The 23091-nt window shown below is 31.7% G+C and overlaps 1 protein-coding gene across 1 annotated transcript in view; it reads right to left on the reverse strand.

Moving 5' to 3' along the window:
- The window catches only part of LOC114331414 (mushroom body large-type Kenyon cell-specific protein 1), a 511943-nt gene that overhangs the window by 77722 nt on the left and 411130 nt on the right, over positions 1 to 23091 (reverse strand). Inside the window, exons 3-4 of the mRNA XM_050660952.1 lie at positions 6380 to 6489; positions 1740 to 2111 (exon numbers count right to left, since the gene is read on the reverse strand). Coding sequence (XP_050516909.1) covers positions 1740 to 2111; positions 6380 to 6489 — 482 coding nt within the window. The remainder of the gene's footprint in view (positions 1 to 1739; positions 2112 to 6379; positions 6490 to 23091) is intronic.

The raw sequence follows: 23091 nt of genomic DNA on the forward strand, positions 1-23091 counted from the left end.
GTCCAACTTTAGCGTTAAAGTCTCCCATAATTATTGTTGTTTCGTGTTTCTTTGTTGTTTTTAGCACTTCTTCTATTTGATGGTAGAATTCTTCCATTTTCTGCTCATCTGCATTTGCAGTGGGAGCATAAACTTGGATGATATTGTGAACATAAATAGACTTGTTTCAATGAGATTTCAATTTATGAATTCCATCCCTGAAGTGAGGATCTGGAAGGGCTGCAAAATACGCTTCTACAGTTGATCATCATTTGATGAAAAATGATTTCCCCGCATGAATTTTTTAAGTATTGAAACAGATGGAAGTCGCTAGGGGTCAGATGCGGTGAGTGCTCCAACAATTCGAAATGTAGGGTAAGGAAAGGTATATTGGTGATACAAGTAATTTGGTGATAATTTTTAATCAGATTACCACAAAGTTCCCTATGCAAGCACATTCATGACATAGCGCTAGTAAGTTGTTACGAGTGTAAGCAGGGCAAAAATATATTACGATTTCGCAATTCGCGCACCCGCTTTTAGTAAACAGACTGTTTTGACCGTTGCGTTGTGCGAAAGTCGACAGTGTAGCCATTTCTTATTGAATGTGAGAGACGGTTACATATATATTTATTGGAATAATTGCTGTTTTCTTTATAAAACTTTATAAAACCATTCAATAAACTAAGTATCAATCAAAAAAGCTGCATTGAATTCGTGATTTAGCCAAGTTAAGTTAAATTCCTTAAATTGCGGTTGTTTCACCAAATCTTCTTACCTCTATCACCAATATACCTTACAGTATCACCAACTTACCTAACATAAGTTTGTATGTCAATTTGACATTTACTATCATTATTATTCATTTCTTGTTAAATTAACTCTTCTAAACATTTACTTCAAATAATAAGCAACATAATAAAGTAAATCTTATTTCTGGCTTAGTTGTCAAATTCCCATATTATTAGTATTTTTCATTTTTATCACCAACATACCTTTCCTTACCCTAATTCACGGATTTTAGTCATTTTTAAAATGCTCATATATGACACCGTGCATTGCCCCGATGAAAAATGATTTATTTTTTTCTTCTGCAAATCGAGACATTTTTTACGAATTTTTCCTTTCCTTCAGCTGATTTAAAAGCTTTAAAAGATATCCAGAATTTATTGTTTTACCAGTTTGCAAGTAATCCACAAAAAAATTTCTCTCGCATCCTAAAAAACTGATGCTAACACGAACTAGGTTCTTCACCCCACCCTTGAGCCTCTTGTTATGATTTAGGATCGTGTTGATAGACCCAAGTCTTAACCATACTGATGAGACTTGAAAAACATTTATCCTTTCGAAAACGCTCTAAATGTTGCTGTAAGATGGTAAGAAGATGGTAATATGGAACCTGCCGATAATATGCACCTTGTCATTATATTGTTAATAGTTCAGTTTGACGAGCTGACTCGAATGACTCTAAACTACCAAACTACGGAGAAAATACTTTATATAATATAAAATACCTTAAAAAATATTAGTTCCAATCTATAGTCTTCGTTATTTATTATCAGGGCCGGCGATAACGGTTTTACAAGGGATGCATTGCACACGGTCGCCCCTGTTTTTTGCCAAAATAACCATTTTTTTCTGCTGATGTTATACAAAATTAATTTAAGAAAACTGAAGGGCGAGCAACTTATGCCCCAGCGTTGCGACTATGTGTTATTAATAATGTCAAAGAACAACAAAAAAACAAAGAAACAACTTACTTGAAAATATGCCTGGAGTCTAACGACGACAACCTGACATGATTCCCCGTCGGAATCTTCTGTTCTTGAGTATGGATGTTGTTCACGGACCCTTTACTCAGGTCCAAGGGCTGCTCTCCACTGGCGATGTTACCCCCTCCGTTGCTTTTCTCCACATCGTTCAGCGCCGCCACTGTCTGAAAAGACCTCGCGACGTTAGCCAGGTACCAGTTGTGGTTGAGAATGGTGGGGTTGTAGAATTGCAGGTTGGGCGTGGGGGTGCCTCCGGGACTCGGCCCTCCCGATAATGCCGCCACTGCTAGGGCGGCCATCGACATGTTTTCTATCGTTGTCATTGCCGCTTGCGTCGGGAGCGGTTGTTGAATGTTAGATCTACGAAACATTAAGCAATTAATATAATTCAAAGTGGCTTATGAGTTAAAACTTAAAACTACACTATAAATATTGGAAAATATTAGACACAGGTTTGTCCACGCATTACTACTTTAAAAGTCATCGGAAACAACTGTCACCCTTGAAAACAGTGAACTTCCAGATATACAGGGTGTCCCTGAAAATAGTGAGTTCCTTTAAGGTGTGGATATAATACACAATTTAGAACAAAAAAGTCCTATAACATTTTTTCCTAAAGTTAACCGTTTCCAAAAAAATTACTTTGTTCTCCATATGAGTGAATTTTTATTTTCATAAATTTATATGACCTGGCAACATAGCGTAGATGAACCTGTAACTATGGAAATGTAATCTAATGGAACCCTTTGTTTATTTACCATTTAAGGTGTGATTTTTAGGGTTGTTGACATCCCTATAGATATAGGTACCTACCTGCAAAATAATTATTTCTTGCTTCAATAATGTGGCATTTTTGCTATGAATATCCGAATTAATTAAGGTTTTGGATTAAGGCTCGAAATTTTACATAAAGTATAACTTTTACTTAAGTAACTATGGTTCAATTCCTAAAATGTAATTAATGCTCTTAGGAAAAATGATTTGTATTTAATGTTTTTCTGAAATCTATTGAAATATGGAATAATTTTAAACAAACTGATAAAATGTCGAATCATTTACAATAAGAAACACTACTTTATCTTTTAAGTAAACTAGTATGTATTATGTATTTATTAAGCTTTAAATGTGTTGAACGTAATGGTTTTAACTGAATTACATAGTTTACAGGGGAAATTAAATACAACAGACAATTAACGTTTATATATTAATAATTATTCTAATTTAGTTTTTTATATTATGCTCCGACTATCAATAATCTGTTTACTTGTGGTCTAAAAATTGAATTAAATGTTTGTACTTAATTGAAAATAATTTTTATAATAAATGTTAAAAGCTACCATGCATCGATATGACGAATCCAGTTGTTAGTAATGCCATAGTCAACTAAATTATGTCGGATAGTTTCTGCCGCACCAAAAATGAGTTTCTGTAATTCAGCTTCTGTTTGGATTTTATGGCGGTTATCATACTCTAACTATTTCAAATGTCCCCAAAAATAAAAATCCATTATGTACATTGAATTCTGGACTCACGGTGGCCACAAAATGAGTCCATTCCTATCAATCCATAGTGGTATATGGATAAATGGTATCCAGAAGATTTTTCACAGCTTTGAAAAAATGTGCTGAGGCTCCATCGTGAAGAAACCACATTTGACGTCGTGTTTGCACGTCTTCAAGAAGTACCGGCAAAACATTTTGCAAAAAATTTATAGGTCTCTCCATTTAGTGTTCTGGGTAATTCATAAAATATTGTACCCTTTCTGTATCCTTTACAAATTTCTCGTTGTTAAGAAATACCTGTTCTTTTGGAATAAAACTAAATTACCCTAAACATCCAATGTCAAATAACAAACCAAATTCTTGGTTTGTTTGTTATGAGGGGACGAGGACGGGGTGAAAAAATGTAAACACTAGTCATTTGTTTGATATTTACATTTTTACTTTACTACCTACCAGATACAAATGACCTACAAACCTACTATTTTTAAATGTGTCAACCTTTAGCGTGCTTTAGCTTTTGTGTTGCACGGTGTTGCCAAACTTCAATTTGCATATCAAAATGTATTTTCGTTTTTTGGTCAAACGGCTGAATTTAGAAAAAAATGTTATAAGACTTTTTTGCTCTACATTGTGCCTTCTATCTATACCTTTAAGGAACGCACTATTTTCGGGGACACCCTGTATAATATAGGTATATCGAAGGTCTACCTTCTATAGATAGACTAGTGATTTTTCGGGTAACCATGCAACGGGGATGAAATCAATTGCCATCTACAGTCAATCCACTCAATTTTTTATTACTTTATCCGATTTTATCGTAACCCCCTCCAATTTTTTCTAACTCTCTCAATTTTTATCTGAATTCCCTACAATTTTTTCTGACTCCCACTTATTTTTTCTGTGTCCCTTTATTTTAATCGGGTTCCTCTAATTTTTCCTAACTCCCCCTTATTTTATTGTGTGTCCCTCTAATTTTTCCTGATCTCCTCTAATTTTTTCTGATATTCTCCTATTTTTGTCGCCTTTTTCTAATTTTTCTTGACCACCTCTAATTTTTCCTGACTCCCTTTAATTTTTCCTGACTCTGTCTCATCTTTCCTTACTCCCTTCTATTTTATCTCGTCTCCATATAATTATTTTTAACTTCCTCCTATTTTATGTTGTCTCTCTTTTATTTTATTTTGTGCCCCTCTAAATTTTCTTTGCTCCCTTCTAGTTTATATCACCTTATTAGTTCCTGGGCCCCTCACGTTTTATCATGTCTCCTTTTAATTTTTCCAGACTCCCACCAATTATATCGTGTCTCCTTTTAATATTTCCCAGTGGCGGCTCGTGGCTTTAGGGACAGGGTCGGCAAGGTTTTGTCCCCTCAGATAGGTATGTCATCTAATAAAAAGGCTTCAATTTCATAGGAGATTTTTGGTTTTTGTTTATTTTTATTTTTTTATTTTTTTTTCCTATAAATTTAGAACTAAAACTTGTTTATAAATTAACTCTAGTCTATGTTGTTTCGAAGTAGCAAAATGGGTTATAACGTCATTGTAAAATTTATTATTGTTTTGGAGAGATTTTAAAAGTTTTTTTATATTGACATTTGAGACAAGCTTGACATTCCCTCTTGTTTCATGGTGTTTCGACAATACGTTTTGACTCTTTTGAGACCAGAAAAATCCCGTTCATTTGAGGCAGAATTTGCCCACATTTGACAACAATAATTTATTAATTTCGGGAACAGTTTGTTGTACCTAATTAATTGCTACCTAATGAATTGTTGTACCTAATAAAATTATACATATTTTGTAACTTATCCCACCTTCCGAAAATATTTGAATCAGCATATAAAATTTCATTTTCTTATTTAATTTGATTAAAGAATGATGGATAATTTTTAATGAACTTGTCTAATAGATATTTTGAAAATTCTTTGCCGTAACTTTTAAATTATGAATCTTCAAAGAGGTAAATGACTTATGACAGTGAGTAAATAAAGCGGGGGTGTAATAGTTTTAACTTTTGCCTGGAGACCATACAATTCACCGGACATCAAGGCAGCGCCGTCATAAGTTTGCCTTACCAATTTATTTTTGATATCAAAAAATTTTAATCTGTCCTTTAAAACACCAAATATATTCCGTCATAGCTTCTACTCACGTCTGAAAACCTAAAAACCTCTCATAAATATTAGACATAACTCGTATCGAAAAACAATTGATAATAATTGTGAATGACATGTTACCTCTATCAGTAGTTTCGTCTACTTCTACTGAAAAGGATTAAAATGTAACTACTAATTGATTCTTTCATTATGTGCTTTAGGTACGCCGCTAAATCTCTTCGAGACAGAAAGTAAATTACAAAATTCTAGATCGTATTTGTTAAACAATTTTATTTGTTCTATATAATTAACTTGATTTAACGAATGCTCCGATTCATCCTGTCCCCTAAATGGTAATTCCTGGCAACTTAAAAAAACTACAATATCAATAATTAAACGACGTAACCCTATTTATTTCATAGTTTCATCCCGGGAGCGCTAGCAAGGTACGTGGCTAGGTACGTGCCTTGCTGCCGTTTGCAGATCACCGATCGACAGATTGGTATCTGCCGGACTTGCCATTCAAATGAATACGGGAATGTATAATTGGTTGCCTATCGGCTAATATTCCATAGCTTCTTATTACAAGCAAATCGTCAATCTGGGGACAGCTTGCTGAAGCGGGCCTATCGCAATCGGGTGCATGGCTATAGGATCATTAATTTGAAAAGTCTCTTACGCACTGGGCACAGGGATCACTTAACGTATGGAATCGATCGAATTCTTTTAAAAACAATGAATAAAATTTAGTCTGTATTATCTCACAGATATTTTTTTATTTCACAGAAACGAATATCATCAACTCTGATTAAATGAAATATTTAAAAAAATCTATAATGTGTCCATAAATGTGTGGGTCGGCACTGTCGACCCTGACCAGCCGCCACTGATATTTCCTGACTTCCTCGATTTTATTGTGTCCCCCCCAAATTTTTTCCGACACCCTCTCATTTTAACGTATTTTCTTCTGTTAGTTGATATGCTATTTATACTTAATAACTAATAAAATAAATAAAATAATTTAAGCTTACCTGTGATGATGGTGGTTGTTTAACAACCCCCTCGAGGTAGGTAATAAAGATGTCGGCACTTCGCCGTCACTGTGACTGTCGGAAGTGTCGGAGTCCGAAAGACGGGGACTCTGAAATAAAAAGAAACATTTAAAACATACAATATTAAACCTTATATTATATCGTCGTTGATTTGCAAAAAGGGGCCAAGTAACATTTTTATATTTTTACTAAATGAAACTTAGCTTCTTTTTACACAACCAGTTTCCAAAAAATTATGAGACTATTTCAACAACAATAAGTAATACTTCTTCTTCTTCTACGGCACTACAGCCAAAATTGAGCCTTGGCCTCTTTTATTTTTTGCCTCCACCCTTGCTTGTCTGTGGCTGCTCTTCTTTATACACGGACTCCTAAAAGGGCTTGTGTGTCGCTGTTTACTGTGTCTTCCCAGCGAATAAGTAATACAGTTGACCCCTTTTTATAGAATAGGTAGAACCTTCGTACCTACCATTTTTGCACATAACCCCTCTTTTGAATAAAAAGTCACTAGGCACTTTTTTGCAAATCAGCGACGATATCTTAACAACATGATGTTCATCATCAACTCTTGTCCTTTACCCCAATTCAGGTAGCTTTTTTATCTAGACTCCTCCATAAGTATCTATCTTGGGTAAATACAATATCGAACACCTTTCCCTACAAGTCCTGCTTGAATGTTTCCCCAGGCATTCTTTGGTCTTCTTCCAGTACTACACCCAGAAACTTAAAAATCAGCAATTCTTCGTATTGGATTATTAACGTCTCGAGTATCGACGTTTAATATGCCTAAACCATCTCAACCTTAGCCCAGCCGCACAAAACAGAGAAAGATGGAAAGAGCTGAGGGGGACCTATGTCCAGCAGTGGACGCGTATGGGTTGATGACGACGATCTCAACCTTTGCTCCATCATTGACACAGATTGACCTATGTAACATAGATTGACATAAATTCCCATGTCAAAAAACACTTCGAGATAGAATTGACCATTACGTAAATAGCAGTAAACAATGGATAAGTACTACGAACAAACAATTAACAAAATTTTAAACCAAAAACTGCATAAGAAAGCCCTAAAATTAATCTTCCCGATTATAGGGGCAATTGTGAATATTGTGATAAACTGTTTCATCACAACAATGGTAATTTTTTAAAGCTTGTTAAGCTCTTTGGAAAAACTGATTGTTTTACAAGGCCACATTAGGAGAACAACGAATGGTAGTAACAAGCAGCATTACTACTTGCGAAAACGTATTCAAAACGAAATTATTCAGCTCCTCCATGACCAAATCAAAAATAAAATTTTAAACTTTTTGAAATCGGAGCAGTATTATAGCATAATTTCACATTGTACACCTGATATTTCTGGGGTGGAAGAGATGACTATTGTTGTACGTTTTGTCAATTTAGGTTTCTTTTCCCAAAATGTTAAAATTGCAGAACATTTTCTTGCATTTGTGCCTGTACTGGAAACCACTGGCTTGGGATTACAGAAGTTATTTTGCAAAAACTGAATGAACTGGGAATACCTCTGGAAGATATGGGAGAACAAGGGTATGATAATGGGGAAAACATGAAAGGGAAGAACTTAGGTGTTCAAAACAGAATTTTGAAAATGAATCCTAGAGCATTTTTTATCCCATGTTCTAGCCATTCACTCAACTTAGTCGTGAACGATGCTGCTGAAGCCTCACAGTTTGTTATTCATTTTAGTGACAAAAATTGACAACTTCTTGCAGCATTTATTCATCATTGCGCTATACTGCAAAATCACATTTCTAGCCTAACATTGAAACCTTTGTGGTTCAAACTACGAAAGGTGAAACAAACTACGAAACTACACTCACCGGCACAAAATTCCGCCACCCAAAATTTTTTATTTAGTTTGACCATCTATAACTTTATTATTTGTGCTCCGATTTTCAATATTCTTGCATCAGTTTGTAGGTGCATATATTGATGTCGTTTGTTATTATTTCAGTAACAAATTTTTTTGCTTAGATGGCATTATACGGGAGTGAATGGAAGCGTTGTATTTTTTCATAACTTTAAAAATTCTGTGGAAAAATTGAAGGGTTTATTTTGTTTCATACTACTTTTGTCTTATTCTGGAGGTATCACTTAGGTTTTGTTTTTGAAGTTATACTTCTTTACCGGCGATAGAGGGTAATTTTTTTATACGTTAAAACCTATCAGCCCGGCGCATGCGCATTATAACTTTGTTCTGATTGGATGTTCAAATGACATGTCAAAAATTATCCGATATGGCAGCTGTGGTTTGGAGGTAAAGGTAAAGGTAAACAAATGTATAATATATTAGTTTTATTGTTGTGAGGACAGAAACAAAAAAGTTTATAATATTGTAGTGACTTTTAAATAGTTTTTAAAAGCAACAGGTACGTAATAATTGTTAATGTATCATGGGTATAAACCTACCTATTTGATCTGCCAAAATACATAGTATGTAATACTTTTATTTATATAATTTGATTACCATCAAAATTTCTATCAATATTCACCTAATATATTGTTTTTTTACTCCATGTTTTGTTGTATTTTTTCAATTCTAAATCATTTCAATTCAAAATTAAAATAATTTGATCAATTTTCAAAATATCAAAATATCACAAGTTTAATCCGTTTAGTTAGTCGATCTTCGTAAAGAATGACACATAGTGTCCGTGGCTAAGCGGAGAAGGCGAATGAATTCTAATACCAACCGCTCTTATCAGCGCTGGTTCGAGTCCCAATAGAAACTTTCTTTTTTGTTTTTTTTAATACATTTTATGATTGTAAGTATATTTATTATATAATTGTATTTTCAGAAAATACGTATTTAGTTAAAAAAATTTTCGACAATTAATGTTCAGACATCATTTGTGGCTTGTTTAATGTGTTTGTGTGTGTTTTATTCTTTTATTATTTTAATTTTTGGCACTGTTCTAATAAAAATGTTTGAGAAGTAGTAAGTATAAATTAGTTTAATATTTAAACAAAATATAAATAAAAAGTATATTAATTTCGTTTAAATCATATAATAGAAGTATAACTTCTTACGTGCGTACAAAGTACACACACATTCTTTTTGAATTATCCGAATATATCTTTTCTTTTAAGAGTTGCAAATAAAAACAATGCTTTCAAGGTTCATTTAATTAAAAATATCAAACGCGATAAAATTAACAAAACAAAACAAAATTAACAACAAAACAAAACAATTCAATAGCGGGTATGTCCACCTCTTGCAGCAACGACTGCTCGCAATCTGTTTGGCATCGAATAAAGATGTTATCCTGACCTGGTGAATAGTCCGATATTCCTCTACCAGGTCCGTAACTGTACTAAAATTTTCTGGAGGCCTAGGATGACGGCGAATAGCTCATCCCATAAATGTTCAATAGGACTGAGATCTGGGCTACATGCTGGCCATTCTAATCTTATCAATCCAACCTCTATTTTATGAGCCAATCAGTGTTTTTATTTACAAAGAATGGTGCAGCTCTTACAATAAAAATAAAAGAGATATTCGGGTAATTCAAAAAACAAAATTTTAGTGATACCTCCGGGACAATAGGACAGGACTATGAAACAAAAGCAGCACTTCCATTTTTCCACAGAATTTTTTAAAGCTAGGAGAAAATACAACGCTTCCATTTACCCCTGTATAATGCCAAGCAAGCAAAGTTTTTTTTGTTACCGGAATAATACCAAACGATATCAATACATGTAGGGGAGGGAAGGGCAAAGTGAAATAGTGGGGTAAAACGAAATAGCTCGTTTTCAAATTCTTCCGCAAACGGATCCATCACTGTTTACAATCCAATCAATGTTTAGAAGTAGTACGTGCTTATCGATCATTTTGTAACGGTCGTCTGTCGATGTTATTGAAAATATCACTATATATACATTTTTGGACGACTATTTGTAAAATCTACAGGTGAGTGTAATTGCTAGTTCTTCTATCTTGTTTAACTAAACATATTTTTGAAAGCAACACACAAAAGCAATCATACTTAACTATCTTTTATATAAAATATAGGTTGTTAGGTTACGGTTAAAAATTTTTACTGGACAAGTTTGCTTTTAAATCCATTTGGGGCAATGTGAAATGTTAATAGATGGGTCAAAGTGAACTATCGTTTCACTTCGCCCCACTTGTAATTATACTTGATTGCTACCATTAAAAAAGAATATGTGTATTTTTAGGTGTAAAATGCGAAACTATAAACGAACAACGACTCAACAACAATAGTCTGTGGAGCCAATGACATCTGGAATCAAATCTTTGCGAACGGGGGACTTTGCCAAAATCAAGCTGCTATGCAGCACGGAATATTTGTTGCTACGTTAAATTTGAAGATTAAATCCGGAGAAAATAAGGAAGAAGCGCCAAGTAAGAAGCTAGGCCGATTTCAAACCGTACTCTAGACTATTTCACTTTACCCAACCATGCGGGGCAAAGTGAAAAAAAGACAATGTCTGACAAACCCACGCATAACAAAAAATTTAATAACTTAACTTAATTTATATTTGGACATAATGATCTTAAACTATACTGTAATAATATGTGTTTTTTACAAAATTTCATTTCGAAAATTGTAAAATTTATTTAATTTCAAAGTTTAACTATTCCACTTTACCCTACTCTCCCCTACCTACAAATTAGTGCAAGAATCTTGAAAATCGGAGCACAAATAGTAAAATTATAAATTGTCAAATTTAATCAAAAATTATAGGTGGCGGAATTTTGTGCCGGTGAATGTAGATGGGAAAGTAGAATTGATGCAATTACTCCCATCAGATACCAAATTAAAGAAATCTACGATGATCTTGTAGAAATCATTCTAAAAAAAACAACGATAAAATTGTTGCTCATGAGGCAAGCTGTTTGGCAATTCAAATCCGTGATTTTACTTTTCTTTGCTCTGTGGTAATATGGCATCTCATGGGTCTACCAAGGGTGGCGGGGGTTGCCGATCTTGCCCAGGGCGGCAAAATCCCTAGGGCCTGGCCTGGTTATCTTTATTGGAATCTATGAAAATCAATTAATTAAAACGTGTCTTTCCACCAAGACCTAATCATGACTGCTTCACGAGAAATTCTACGTTTGACGTCTATTTGCCGACCCCGTCCTCTGAGTTAGTAAAGAAATCTATATTATATTCCGCAAAAAAACTTTACAACCATCTCCCTCTACAACTTAAATCTGCAGCATCTTTCGCCAAATTCCGTAAACTGACAAAAGCCTACCTATCTGAAAGACCATATTATTCAGTAGAAGATTTTCTTAATCAATAACTAAGAAATTACAGTACCCTTTGCACAAATAGTATTTTTATTATAACTTTTGTCTATATTTGGGTGTCACATGCAGCAGCTTAACTTTTAAACTTATTAAATACCCCAGGCTGTGGGTGAAAAAAAAAACGTGACATAATTCAGGAATTTTTGAAACCTACGAGGTGTTGTAAAGGACGATGGCAGGAATAATTTCTACTAAAATGTAACCAAAAAATTTGCAATTTTTAAAGATTTTTAATTTTGCAGCTTAGAATATTCATTTTAGAGAAAAACTTTTAAATAAAAAATTGTAGTAAATTAAAAAACCTACAATTTGAGCTATCGCAAGCTTAATTTCGTTAATACTTTATTCCAAAACAGCCTGCGAAAAGTCCAAAATTGCCGTTTTTTGCAATTGCATTATTTATTGCAAAAATAACTTTTATGTATCTTTTAAGACTTTAAAATGAAGATCTTTCAATAACAAACATAAAAAAAAGTTTGTAGAGCCCGATTCGTGAACTTGAATATTATAGCTAGTTTATCTCAAGGGGTCAAATGTCGAAGGCTATAACTTTTTGAAAAAAAAATCTTAGAGAGTTAGTCCAAGGTCCACTCTCCTTCTAAAGACTTATATTTTCATATTCTGATGTAAATAAATGCGTATAACATTTTGCAACCTCTTATTTCGGGTTTGAAAATAAGGGGGCAAATTTCGTTATAAACATTTAGAACTGAAGCCGCACCTGTACATCCGATGAGTTTCTAACTTATAGGTTATTGTTGCTGAAGACAAAATAAAGATTAAAAACAAAATAAAAATTTTCTACGACCAACTGAAGCCGAGATGATTATTTTTGTTTTCTTAAATCGTGGTGACTTTATTTATAACAATTAAGAAATTATTTCAGTCATTGGATAAAACGTCTAATTCTAAGTATCTTTTGTTCTATAGAATTTTTTCACCAAGTTAATACTTTTCGAGTTATTTTCAAGTAAATACCTTCATTTTTCAACATTAAAAAACACGTTTTTATGAGGTTTTTGAAAAATAACTCAAAAAGTAAGTATTTCATCGAAAAAAACATTTTTAACAAAAATATAGCAAATTAAAAATTGAAAAAATGGTGTATGCATGAACTCGCTAGACTCAGTAGAAACAAAGTTCTAGCTAATGAAAAATAGGTTCATATCCGTCTAAGTCTTCGTTTCAAAGTGAATTATTTCAGCGTGAAATAACCAAATATCATGCACTTTTTGGAGAAAAATCATTACAACTTTTTTAAAGTGTAAAAAATTATGTATATCTGCTTTTTAAAAAAGTTTATAGCATGAAAAATAAGCAAGTTACGCTGAAAATAAAGTTAGTCTCTTTTTTTTTGTCAAAATAACTCGGGAACGTCTCCCCCTAATTAGCATCAAAAATGAAATTAATCAATTTTACTACAATGTTGTTTTACTCGTGTATGTGTCGTTTATGTCTGTAAGTTTCATCGGTTCAAAGTGCTTATTTTTGAAGTGGCTTTAGTTAAAAGGACTTGAACTAGTCAATAATCACGAGAGTATGCAAATTTATAACAGCCATATCTTAACCAATTTTTGCTTCCAAAAAAAGCAAAATATCCAAAATATTCGGAAAAGCAAAAACTACATTTTTTTTACTCTTTGTGATTTTTGGCCACACTAATAAATTTTAAGTTATTTTGAAAAAAAAAACATTTTTTTCAAAATTAAAAATTAAAACAAATTTGCTTTAAAACCAATTTTTTTAACAAGCCCTTTGAACCGATGATACTTACAGGTCATATAAATAAATTACGATACACGAGCGAAGTAACTTGTGAAGCGGTAACGATTAATTTGATTTAAGATGGTAATTAGGGGGTGACTTTCCCGAGTTTGTTTGACAAAAAAAAAAGAGATCAACTTTATTTTGAGCGTAACTTGTTGATTTTTAATACTACAAACTTTGTTAAAAAACAGATATACATGTTTTTTTAAACACTTTAAAAAAGTTATAAAGATTTTTCTCCAAAAAGTGCATAATTTTTTGATTATTTCACTATGAAATAATTCACTTTGAAATTTGACGGATATGAACCTATTTTTCATTAGCTAGAACTTTGTTTCTACTGGGTCTAGAGAGTTTATCCATACATCATTTTTTTTTCAAGTTTTAATTTGCTATATTTTTCTTAAAAATGTTTTTTTCAATCAAATACTTACTTTTTGAGTTATATGTCAAAAACCGCCTAAAATTGTGTTTTCATTTGAAAAATGAAGGTATTTACTCGAAAATAACTCGAAAAGTATTAACTTGGTGAAAAAATGCTATAGAACAAAAGGTACTTAGAATTAGAGGTTTTATCCATTTCCGAACTTATTTTGAACATATATTTTTTCATCCCTTATAAGCGGTGAAAATCACCCCCAGGACAAAAGAACACAGAGGCCCAATATCATTTTTATTCTTTGACGTGTTATCTATGTGTCTACCCAATTTCATGTCAATTCAAGCGTTGCTTTAAAATTTAAAGCCAAAACCGTGATGCAATGTATTATAAATTGCTAACCGTTGCTAAGGGCAACCGTCACAATAAATTACATTCGTAACGAAAAATAAATCTCCACTAAATTTTAAAAATCATTTTTAATCATTAAATGTAATTTTCGGTTAAAATAATTTTTATTTTAAGATAATATAAGTCATTCTTTAGTCAATGACTGTGAAATAATTTCTTAATTGTTATAAATAAAGTCACTACAATTTAAGAAAACAAAAACAGTTATCTCGGCTTCAGTTGGTCGTAGAAAGTTTTTATTTTGTTTTGAATCTTTATTTTGTCTTCAGTAACAATAACCTGCAAGTTAAAAACTCATAGGGTGTACAGGGACGGCTTCAGTTCTAAATGTTTATAACGAAATTTGCCCCCTTATTTTCAAACCCGAAATAAGAGGTTGAAAAATATTATACGCATTTATTTACATCAGAATATGAAAATGTAAGTCTTTAGAAGGAGAGTGGACCTTGGATTAACTCTGTACGATTATTTTCTTTTCAAAAAGTTATAGCCTTGGACATTTGACCTCTTGGGATAAACAAGTTATAATATCTAAGCAACAAGTTCACAAATCGGGCTCTACAAATTTTTTTTATATTTGGTATTGAATGATCTTCATTTTAAAGCCTAAAAAATACATAAAAGTTATTTTTACAATAAATAATGCAATTGTAAAAAATGGCCATTTTGGACCTTTCGCAGGTTGTTTTGCAATAACGTATTAACGAAATTAAACTTGTCATAGCTCAAATTGTAGATTTTTTATTTACTACAATTTTCGATTTTAAAGTTTTTCTCCAAAATGAATATCCTAAGCTGCAAAATTAAAAATCTTTAAAAAATGCAAATTTAACAAATGAAAAACGTTATAATTAAAAAACCGCACAAAATTTTTGGTTACATTTTAGTAGAAGTTATTCCTGCCATCGTCCTTTACAACACCTGGTAGGTTTCAAAAATTCCTGAATTATATCCTGAAATTGACCTATTTTTCACCCACAGCTTGGACTATAATTACTAGGTAGACTATGCATTTACAATTTATTTAAATTTTGCAATTGATTATTTCTGTTTAACTTCATTATTATTATTATTGTAAAAATATTGACGATTTATGTAATTTTAGTAAATTGGATTTTTATTGTTTTGTTTTCTTGACTTTTTATAAGCTTTGTCGATAAAATTGTACAATTTTTCATGACAATAAAGCATATTTCTATTCTATTTCTATTCTAATTCTGAGTGACCAACTCGGGACAAACAGCTCCCCACTCCTCAACCTATTCAGTTAGAGATTATAAATTGCAGACCCATCCTGAAGAGGACAAAATCCTAAACGGGGAAGCACATTGAACGCATTTCTTCTGAACATTATCCAGACAAGCAAATCAAACAATGTAGTAGTAGTAGTAAATTACATTATTTGAGAAAGGTACTCTGCCGAACCAGCTGTACTGATATTAACTAATAATAAATTTTGTGGAAGTATCGACAACAAAAGTTTTCAATGTTTTATTGTTAGATAAAATAAATTTCCATCAAGTAACGGTCGAATCCATTACTGAAATACTGAAATTTTTCAACTACAGTAAAAATTAGAAAAAACTTATCTTGTTAAGCGCAGTTTTCAACCAATTAAACAAACACAAAACACAAACTGAAAACAATATTCACCTGAACATAATATGTATTTCAAAACGCACAATACTCATTTTATTCAGTACAATATGTAAGTGTTGCACAACACCAGGAATTCTGTACGTTGTGAGTCACTTAGACCATATGAATTGATTAATTTATTCTCAATTACTAAAATAACTTGGTCAGTCAAATTTTAATATTCGCCAACCTAATAATATAAATTTTTTGGTGAGTAACCTCAGAGGTTGGTGAACGATTTTATCTTTATCAGTCCCGAGAATATTTTTGTTGAGAAATTTTCGCGATATCAGTTCGTATGATGTTTCAGTTCCAAATAAACATCCTCCCAAAAATTAAATATGAATATAATTTTTTTAATGGATTTTATTTAATATAAGGGAATAAAATATAAGGAAAAAATAAAAATCTGTGAAACAATGTTTTTTTCCACATACCTCTACTAGTCGAGGAAATGAAGCATTTTGGCTCGCAATTTTTTCGTCCAGCATGGATTTACTTGAAATTTTCACAGAAGGTAGGGAATAGTCGAAGGATCATTTTCTATATCATGCCGCTGTACTCTAAAACCTTGGGGGTGGTTGCCACCCCATCTTGGGGGCGGGAATTTTTTATTACATTTTAACTATGTAAATCGATGTAAAAAGTGATTATAAGAAAAAAATGTTTTTTACATTTTCTTCGTAAAACTAATGTTTTTCGAGTTATTCGCGCTTGAAAGTAACAGTTCTTCGATGAAAAAATCGACTTTTTTAGAGGGTTTTTTGGGAATACCTCGAAAATATGGATTTAATCAAAAAACCAAATCCAAATTATTTTTCTGTAATATCGGTAAGACCAATACAAACCGAGATATGGCATGTTAAAAGTTAGCTTTTTTCGTCAAATGCATAATTTGAAATATTCAAAGTAAAATAACGAAAAAACTTTGCATTTTTCGAGGAAAACTTAAATAATCTTCTTTAAAGTACACTGTTAGGCCTTAAAAAAAATAATAAAAAGTTTCTAGTCTGAAAAGTAAACGACTTATGATCAAAAACATGTCGGTACCTGCTTTCCTCTATGAAAAAATCAGTGAAAACAACCCCCTAACTACCCTCCTGATTAAAAATTAGTCTTCACCTTTCCGTAATTCCTTTTATATTAAATTTGTATTATCAATACACCCAAGAAGTTTGACCTATTTAAAAGGCCTAATTTTTAGAAAAATTGGAGTTTAAAGAAAAACAAATTTTTTGGAAATTCCCATTTTTCACCTTTTACTTCAAAATATCTCCGAAAATACTGGAGATACGAAAAAAACGATAGATTACCAAATTGTAGCTTCTTTAATAAATAAAACTCCTTTGTGCATATATTTTCATTACAGTGGACAGTTAGTGAGATATAACTGTTTAAAACCTCTATTTACGAGCTAACACCCCCTTATTTGAGCCCTTTATACCCACCCTAATTAAAAACTGAGGGATCTTACGGAATTTAGTTTACACAGTTTATAACCCTTCAAAAATCCTACAAAGTCATTTTTGAAAAATCTTTTCACCGACAAAAATGAAGGAGCTATGTTTATAAAACCATTTTTTTTTTCGAAAAATTCGGATAGTCCGCTTATGGATAATTTTCAATGTATGTATAATACCACAGAACCGGTTCGCATACTGGAAGATGACTAAAAAACTATTTGTATTTGTATTTGTACATATTTGTAAATTCGTATTTTTGTGTAATTGTTTTTGTAATTCTTTAATTCTACTTTTTTTTCTGTATAGACCTATTAAAATATCTACTTATAAAAACTGTAATGTTATTAAGGGTGATTTTAAGGGTTGAAATATTATGATATTATATCCTAAAGTATAAAACAATCATTATTTAACCAATCAAAACCAAATTTTACCCATATTAAAGTATAAAATGTTTTTATATAATTTTTGAAAATAAGGGGTTGTTTACACCCCTAAAAATAATCAACGCCCTTAAGCATGATATAGCATATGAAGTACAGGGTGAGATGATCCTAATCCCAAATTTTTATGTAAATCGATGCAAGCCGAAATTATTCTTTTAGGATAAGTAAATGTTTTATATATATAGCTCCAACAAGGGTGGTTTTAAGGGTTGAAATATTATGATAGCATATCTTAAAGCATAAAACATTCATTATGTAACTAATAAGAACCAAATGTTGACAATATTAAAGTTTAAAATGTTATTTTATAATTGTTTAAAACTAGGGGTAGTTTTCACCCTTACAAAACCAAAAGCGTACAACGGCTCGATATAGAAAATGAACTAGAGGGTGTAGTGAGCCTAATCCCAAATTTTTGTACAAATCGATGCTGGATGAAAAAATTGCGAGGTTTTGCCATTTTTTCAGCTTCATTTCCTCGACTATACTAGTACATTCTTTCACGGTTTTTGCTGTAAATTTTAAATAACCGCTTGGATTGACATGAAATTTGGCATACGTATAGCTAACATGTCAAAGAAAAAAAGTAATATGGTGCCGATGTGTGATTTTGCCCTGGGGGTAAAATACGTATATATGTCCAATATAGTCATAATAAAAATATATGTCCAAGGTAAGTCCCTAAATGGATAAACCAGGGGCGTAACAGAGGCCCCCGCAGCGTGAAGCTTGCGGGGGGCCCCAATCGCTTAGGGGCCCCATCTTGTCATCTGATATTATGTAAAAATCTGTTATTGTTATATTATTTTACGTTGTGTGTTGAAAATTATTAAAAACGTAAATTCCTAAATAGACTTATTTGCCAAGTGAATCATCTCATAATATCTAGAAACTTAATCCCTTCCGGCCTACCGAAATTTTATGGTAACGACAATAAACTATAATGCTTAGTACGTGACTATTGAAAGATTTGAGAATTGCAATTTGCCGAATATTAGAACAATATTTCTAAATCTAGAAATGGGTTTTCTCTTTAATCTTTACCTGCGTTTAGTATTTCGATACAATTATCCAGAGGCGTAACAGAGGCCCCCGCAGCATAAAGCTTACGGGGGCCCCAATATGTCAAGGGCCCCATCTTGTTCTCTAATATATGTAAAAATGTGTTGTTATATTATTTGCATACATACGTTTTTTAAGCAGTGCAGTATTAAAAATGAAGTTGTCCATCCCAATTAATAAAATTATAGATATATTCGCTGATAGTAGATAGTGCACGAAGAAAGTTGTTCATCTCATAGAATAATACTAATGTAATCATTTAGTAATTTTTGTTCTATTTTATTCTATACCAATAAAGATGAAAGTCGTCATAAACAATGCATAAACAATGCATGAATACACCAATAGCTCAGTAAATAATGACAGTTTTGGAGTGAAATTATCAGCGTCACGACGGACGTATTTGCTTGACAATTTGGATTTAGGTTCTAGTTACACTGCACTTCAAATTTGGATTTATGCAGTTGGTTGCGTTTACTTCGGGGGGTGACACCCCTCCTTGGTGTGAAAACATACGTTTAAAATAAGTCCGAAAATGAATAAATTGACTAATTATAAGCAACTTTTGTTCTTCTATAGAGTTTCTTTATCTAGGCTAATACTTTTTAAGTCATTTGCGAGTGAAAATGTTTATTTTTCAAAAAAAAAAAGTTTTTAGACGGGTTTTCGCAAATAACTCAAAAATAAGTATTTAATATTAGATATCGAAATAATAATTAAATATTAGATATCAAAAAAATATTTGTAGCAAAAATGTAGCTTATAAGATACAGAAAATGGTGTACTTATTCATGAAGTCTATCGACACAGTAGAAGCACAGTTGAAGCTCATGAAATATTATTCTTATTTGTCCAATCCCAAATCGAATATTTCAACCTGAAATAACCAAAAAATGAAGCAATTTTCTGGAAAAACTCTTATAACTTTTTTAAATGTTTCAAAAAAAGCTTTATTTTTATCTATTATAAAAGTTTCTAGCACGAAAACTATACGAGTTACTCTCAAAATAAAGTTAGCCCCTTTTTTGGTAACAAAAAAAATCGTGAAAATCTGCCCCTATTTCACACCCCAAATAAAATTTATCATTAGTGCTTTACCATTTACTTTAAATATTTGTTTATATGCTCTGTAAGATTGACCGGTTCAAAGTTCTAATTTTTGAAAAAATTTAAAAGTTTTTTATTTTGGAAAAATGCCTTTTTTCAAAATAACTTAAATAGTAGGTATTAGTGGTACGAAAAATCTCAAAGAGTAAAGAAATGTAGGTAGGTCTTGCTTTTATAAATATTTTGGCTTGATTTTGTTTTTCTGTAAGACAAAAATTGGTTAAGACATGGCTGTTTAAAATTTGCATATACTCGTTATTAGTGACTCGTTCAAGCCCTTCAACTAGAACCCTTTCAAAAAAAATCACTTTGAACCGGTGAAACTTACAGGTCGTATAAAAAAGTTAGGTAATTTGTAAGGCGATAATGATTAGTTTCATTTGAGGTGCTAAATAGGAGGAGATTTTCAAAAATTATTACCAAAAAATGGGATTAACTATATTTTGAGCGTAACTGGCTTAGTTTTGATGCAGAAACTTTTGTAAAAAATAAAGCTTCTTTTAAACACTTTAAAAAGTTCTACTGAGTTTCTGCTGAGACAAATAAGAAAAACTTTTCATGAGCTACAAGTTTTCTTTTACTGTGTCGATAGATTTCATTTTTGTTTCATTTTTTTTATAAGCTAGATACATTTTTGCTAACAATATTCTTTTCGATCGAATTTACTCTTTGAATTATTTGCGAAAAATGGCCTAAAAACGTGTTTTTTTTTTGTTGAACAATAAACATTTTTATTCATAAATAACTCGAAAAGTCTTGAGTTGACCACTTCGGTGGTGACACTGAAAATTACACGGTATCGCCATATTTTACGTTGATTTATTGGGCTTTAACACATATATAGGTATTTGTTATACATGTCGCATTTAGTAATTTTTTAAAGGGGACCTCATTTCCAATTCTGCGGGGGGGGCCCGACGGAGTTTGTTACGCCACTGGGATAAACTGACTAATTTTAAGCAACTTTTGTTCTATAGAGTTTTTTCACAAAATCAATACTTTTCGAGATATTTGCAAGTGAATATGTTCATTTTTCAACAAAATAACCAGGTTTTTAGACGGGTTTTCGCAAATAACTCAAAACGTAAGCATTTTTTCGAAAAAAATATTCTTAGCAAAACTATAGCCTATCAAAAAGTGAAAAAACGGTGTATATATTAGGTCTCTATACCTAGCAAAAGCAGAGTTATAGCTAATGAAAAATAGTTTCATATTCGAAAAATTCCAAATAGAATAATTCAATGTGAAATATCCAAATAATGAAGCATTCTTGGGGAAAACACATTACCACTTTTTTAAAGTGTTTAAAAAAAGCTTTATTGCTGCTTTTATAAAAAAAATCTAGCATCAAATGTAAGCAAGTTACGCTCAAAATAAAGTTGGTCCCTTTTGTTTTGGCAAAATAAAAATCAGGAAGAACACCCCACAATTAGCAACTTAAAAGAACTTAATCGTTACCGCTTCACAAGTTATTTTACTTATGTTGTGTTTATATGATCTGTAAGTTTCATCGATTCAAAGTGCTTATTTTGAAAAAATTTGGCTTAAAAATAAAATTTTAAAAAAATTAAATTTTGAAGAAAATGCTTTTTTCAAAATAACTTAAAAATTGTTACAGATACAAAAAATCTTAAACAATTCTGAATATTTTGTATTTGTTTGTTTTTCTGTAAGACAAAAATTGGTTATCATTCGGTGTTTCCAAATTTGTATACACTCGTGATAAGTGACTCGTTCAAGCCCTTTTAACTACAGCTCTTTTAAAAATAAGGACTTTAAACCGATGAAACTTACAGATGATATGATCAATACGTACGCGAGTAAAAAACTTGTGAAGTGGTAACAACTAAGTTCATTTGAAATGCTAATTAGGGGGTGATTTTCCCGATTTCTTACCAAAAAAAAAGGGACCAACTTTATTTTGAGCGTAACTTGTCTACTTTTGATGTTAAAAATTGTTTTTAAAAAACAAAAATAGGCATTTTTTAAACACTTTAAAAAAGTTAAAATGAGTTTTCCCCAAAAAAAGTGCTTCATTTTTTGGTTATGGCACGTTAAAATATTCGATTTGGAATTTGACGAATATGAACCTAGTTTTCATTAACGATAACTCTGCTTCTACTAGTTATAGTGACCTAATATATCCACCATATTTTTAACCTTTTTACGTGCTATAATTTTGATAAGAATTTTTTTCTCGACCAAACACTTACTTTTTGAGATATTTGCGAAAAACCGTCTGAAAGCGTGGTTATTTTGTAGAAAAATTAACATATTTACTCGCAAATAACTCAAAAAGTATTATTTTAGTGAAAAAACTTTATAGAACAAAAGTTGCTTAGAATTAGTCATTTTATCCATTTCGGACTTATTTCGAACATATATTTTTCACCCACAAAAGGGGGTGAAACGCACCCCTAGGGCAAAAGCACACATCGGTACAATATCAATTTTTTTCTTTGACTTATTAGCTATGCGTATGCCAAATTTAATGTCAATCCAAGCGGTTCTTTAAAATTTAGAGGTTTTGCAATATTTTACCATTAAAGAACGTAATATACCGAAAGTATACTTTTCCTGACCTGATTGTAGGGAGCAAAGTCGTACTTTTCCTCCCTAGGGAGTAAAAGTAAAAGTGACGCCATGGTATGTCATTGATGAAATAACTTATTGATGCCCTATATACAATATTCTATTATCTATTACGTAAGTATCTATACATTTTAACGTTTATTTATAGAACACCCTGTATTTTGCAGAACGGTAAAAACCGGTAAATTGTTATTTTGATTTAACAATGTTTAAATTAATAATTTGACGTATATTTGACAGTTGACAGTTCTACTTGTTAGTTTTAGTTCTCTAATAAATTTTGTTAATTAGTTACATAAATAAATTATTTAGAAATGAAAAAATGACTTGTCATTTGAGAAAGATGGAAAAATCATATGTAGAACATGGGAGTAAAGTGCATGGGAGTAACACGTTGGACTGATGATCTAAAACGTTATCATAGGAATTGGATCTATGTTCAGCAGTGAACAAGCGAAGATTGAATGATGATTGTGTATTATCTGTAGAGGAATTTTACTTGCATATGTTAAGGCATATGAT

Source organism: Diabrotica virgifera, chromosome 9 (genome assembly GCF_917563875.1).
Source record: "Diabrotica virgifera virgifera chromosome 9, PGI_DIABVI_V3a".
NCBI lineage: Eukaryota > Metazoa > Arthropoda > Insecta > Coleoptera > Chrysomelidae > Diabrotica > Diabrotica virgifera.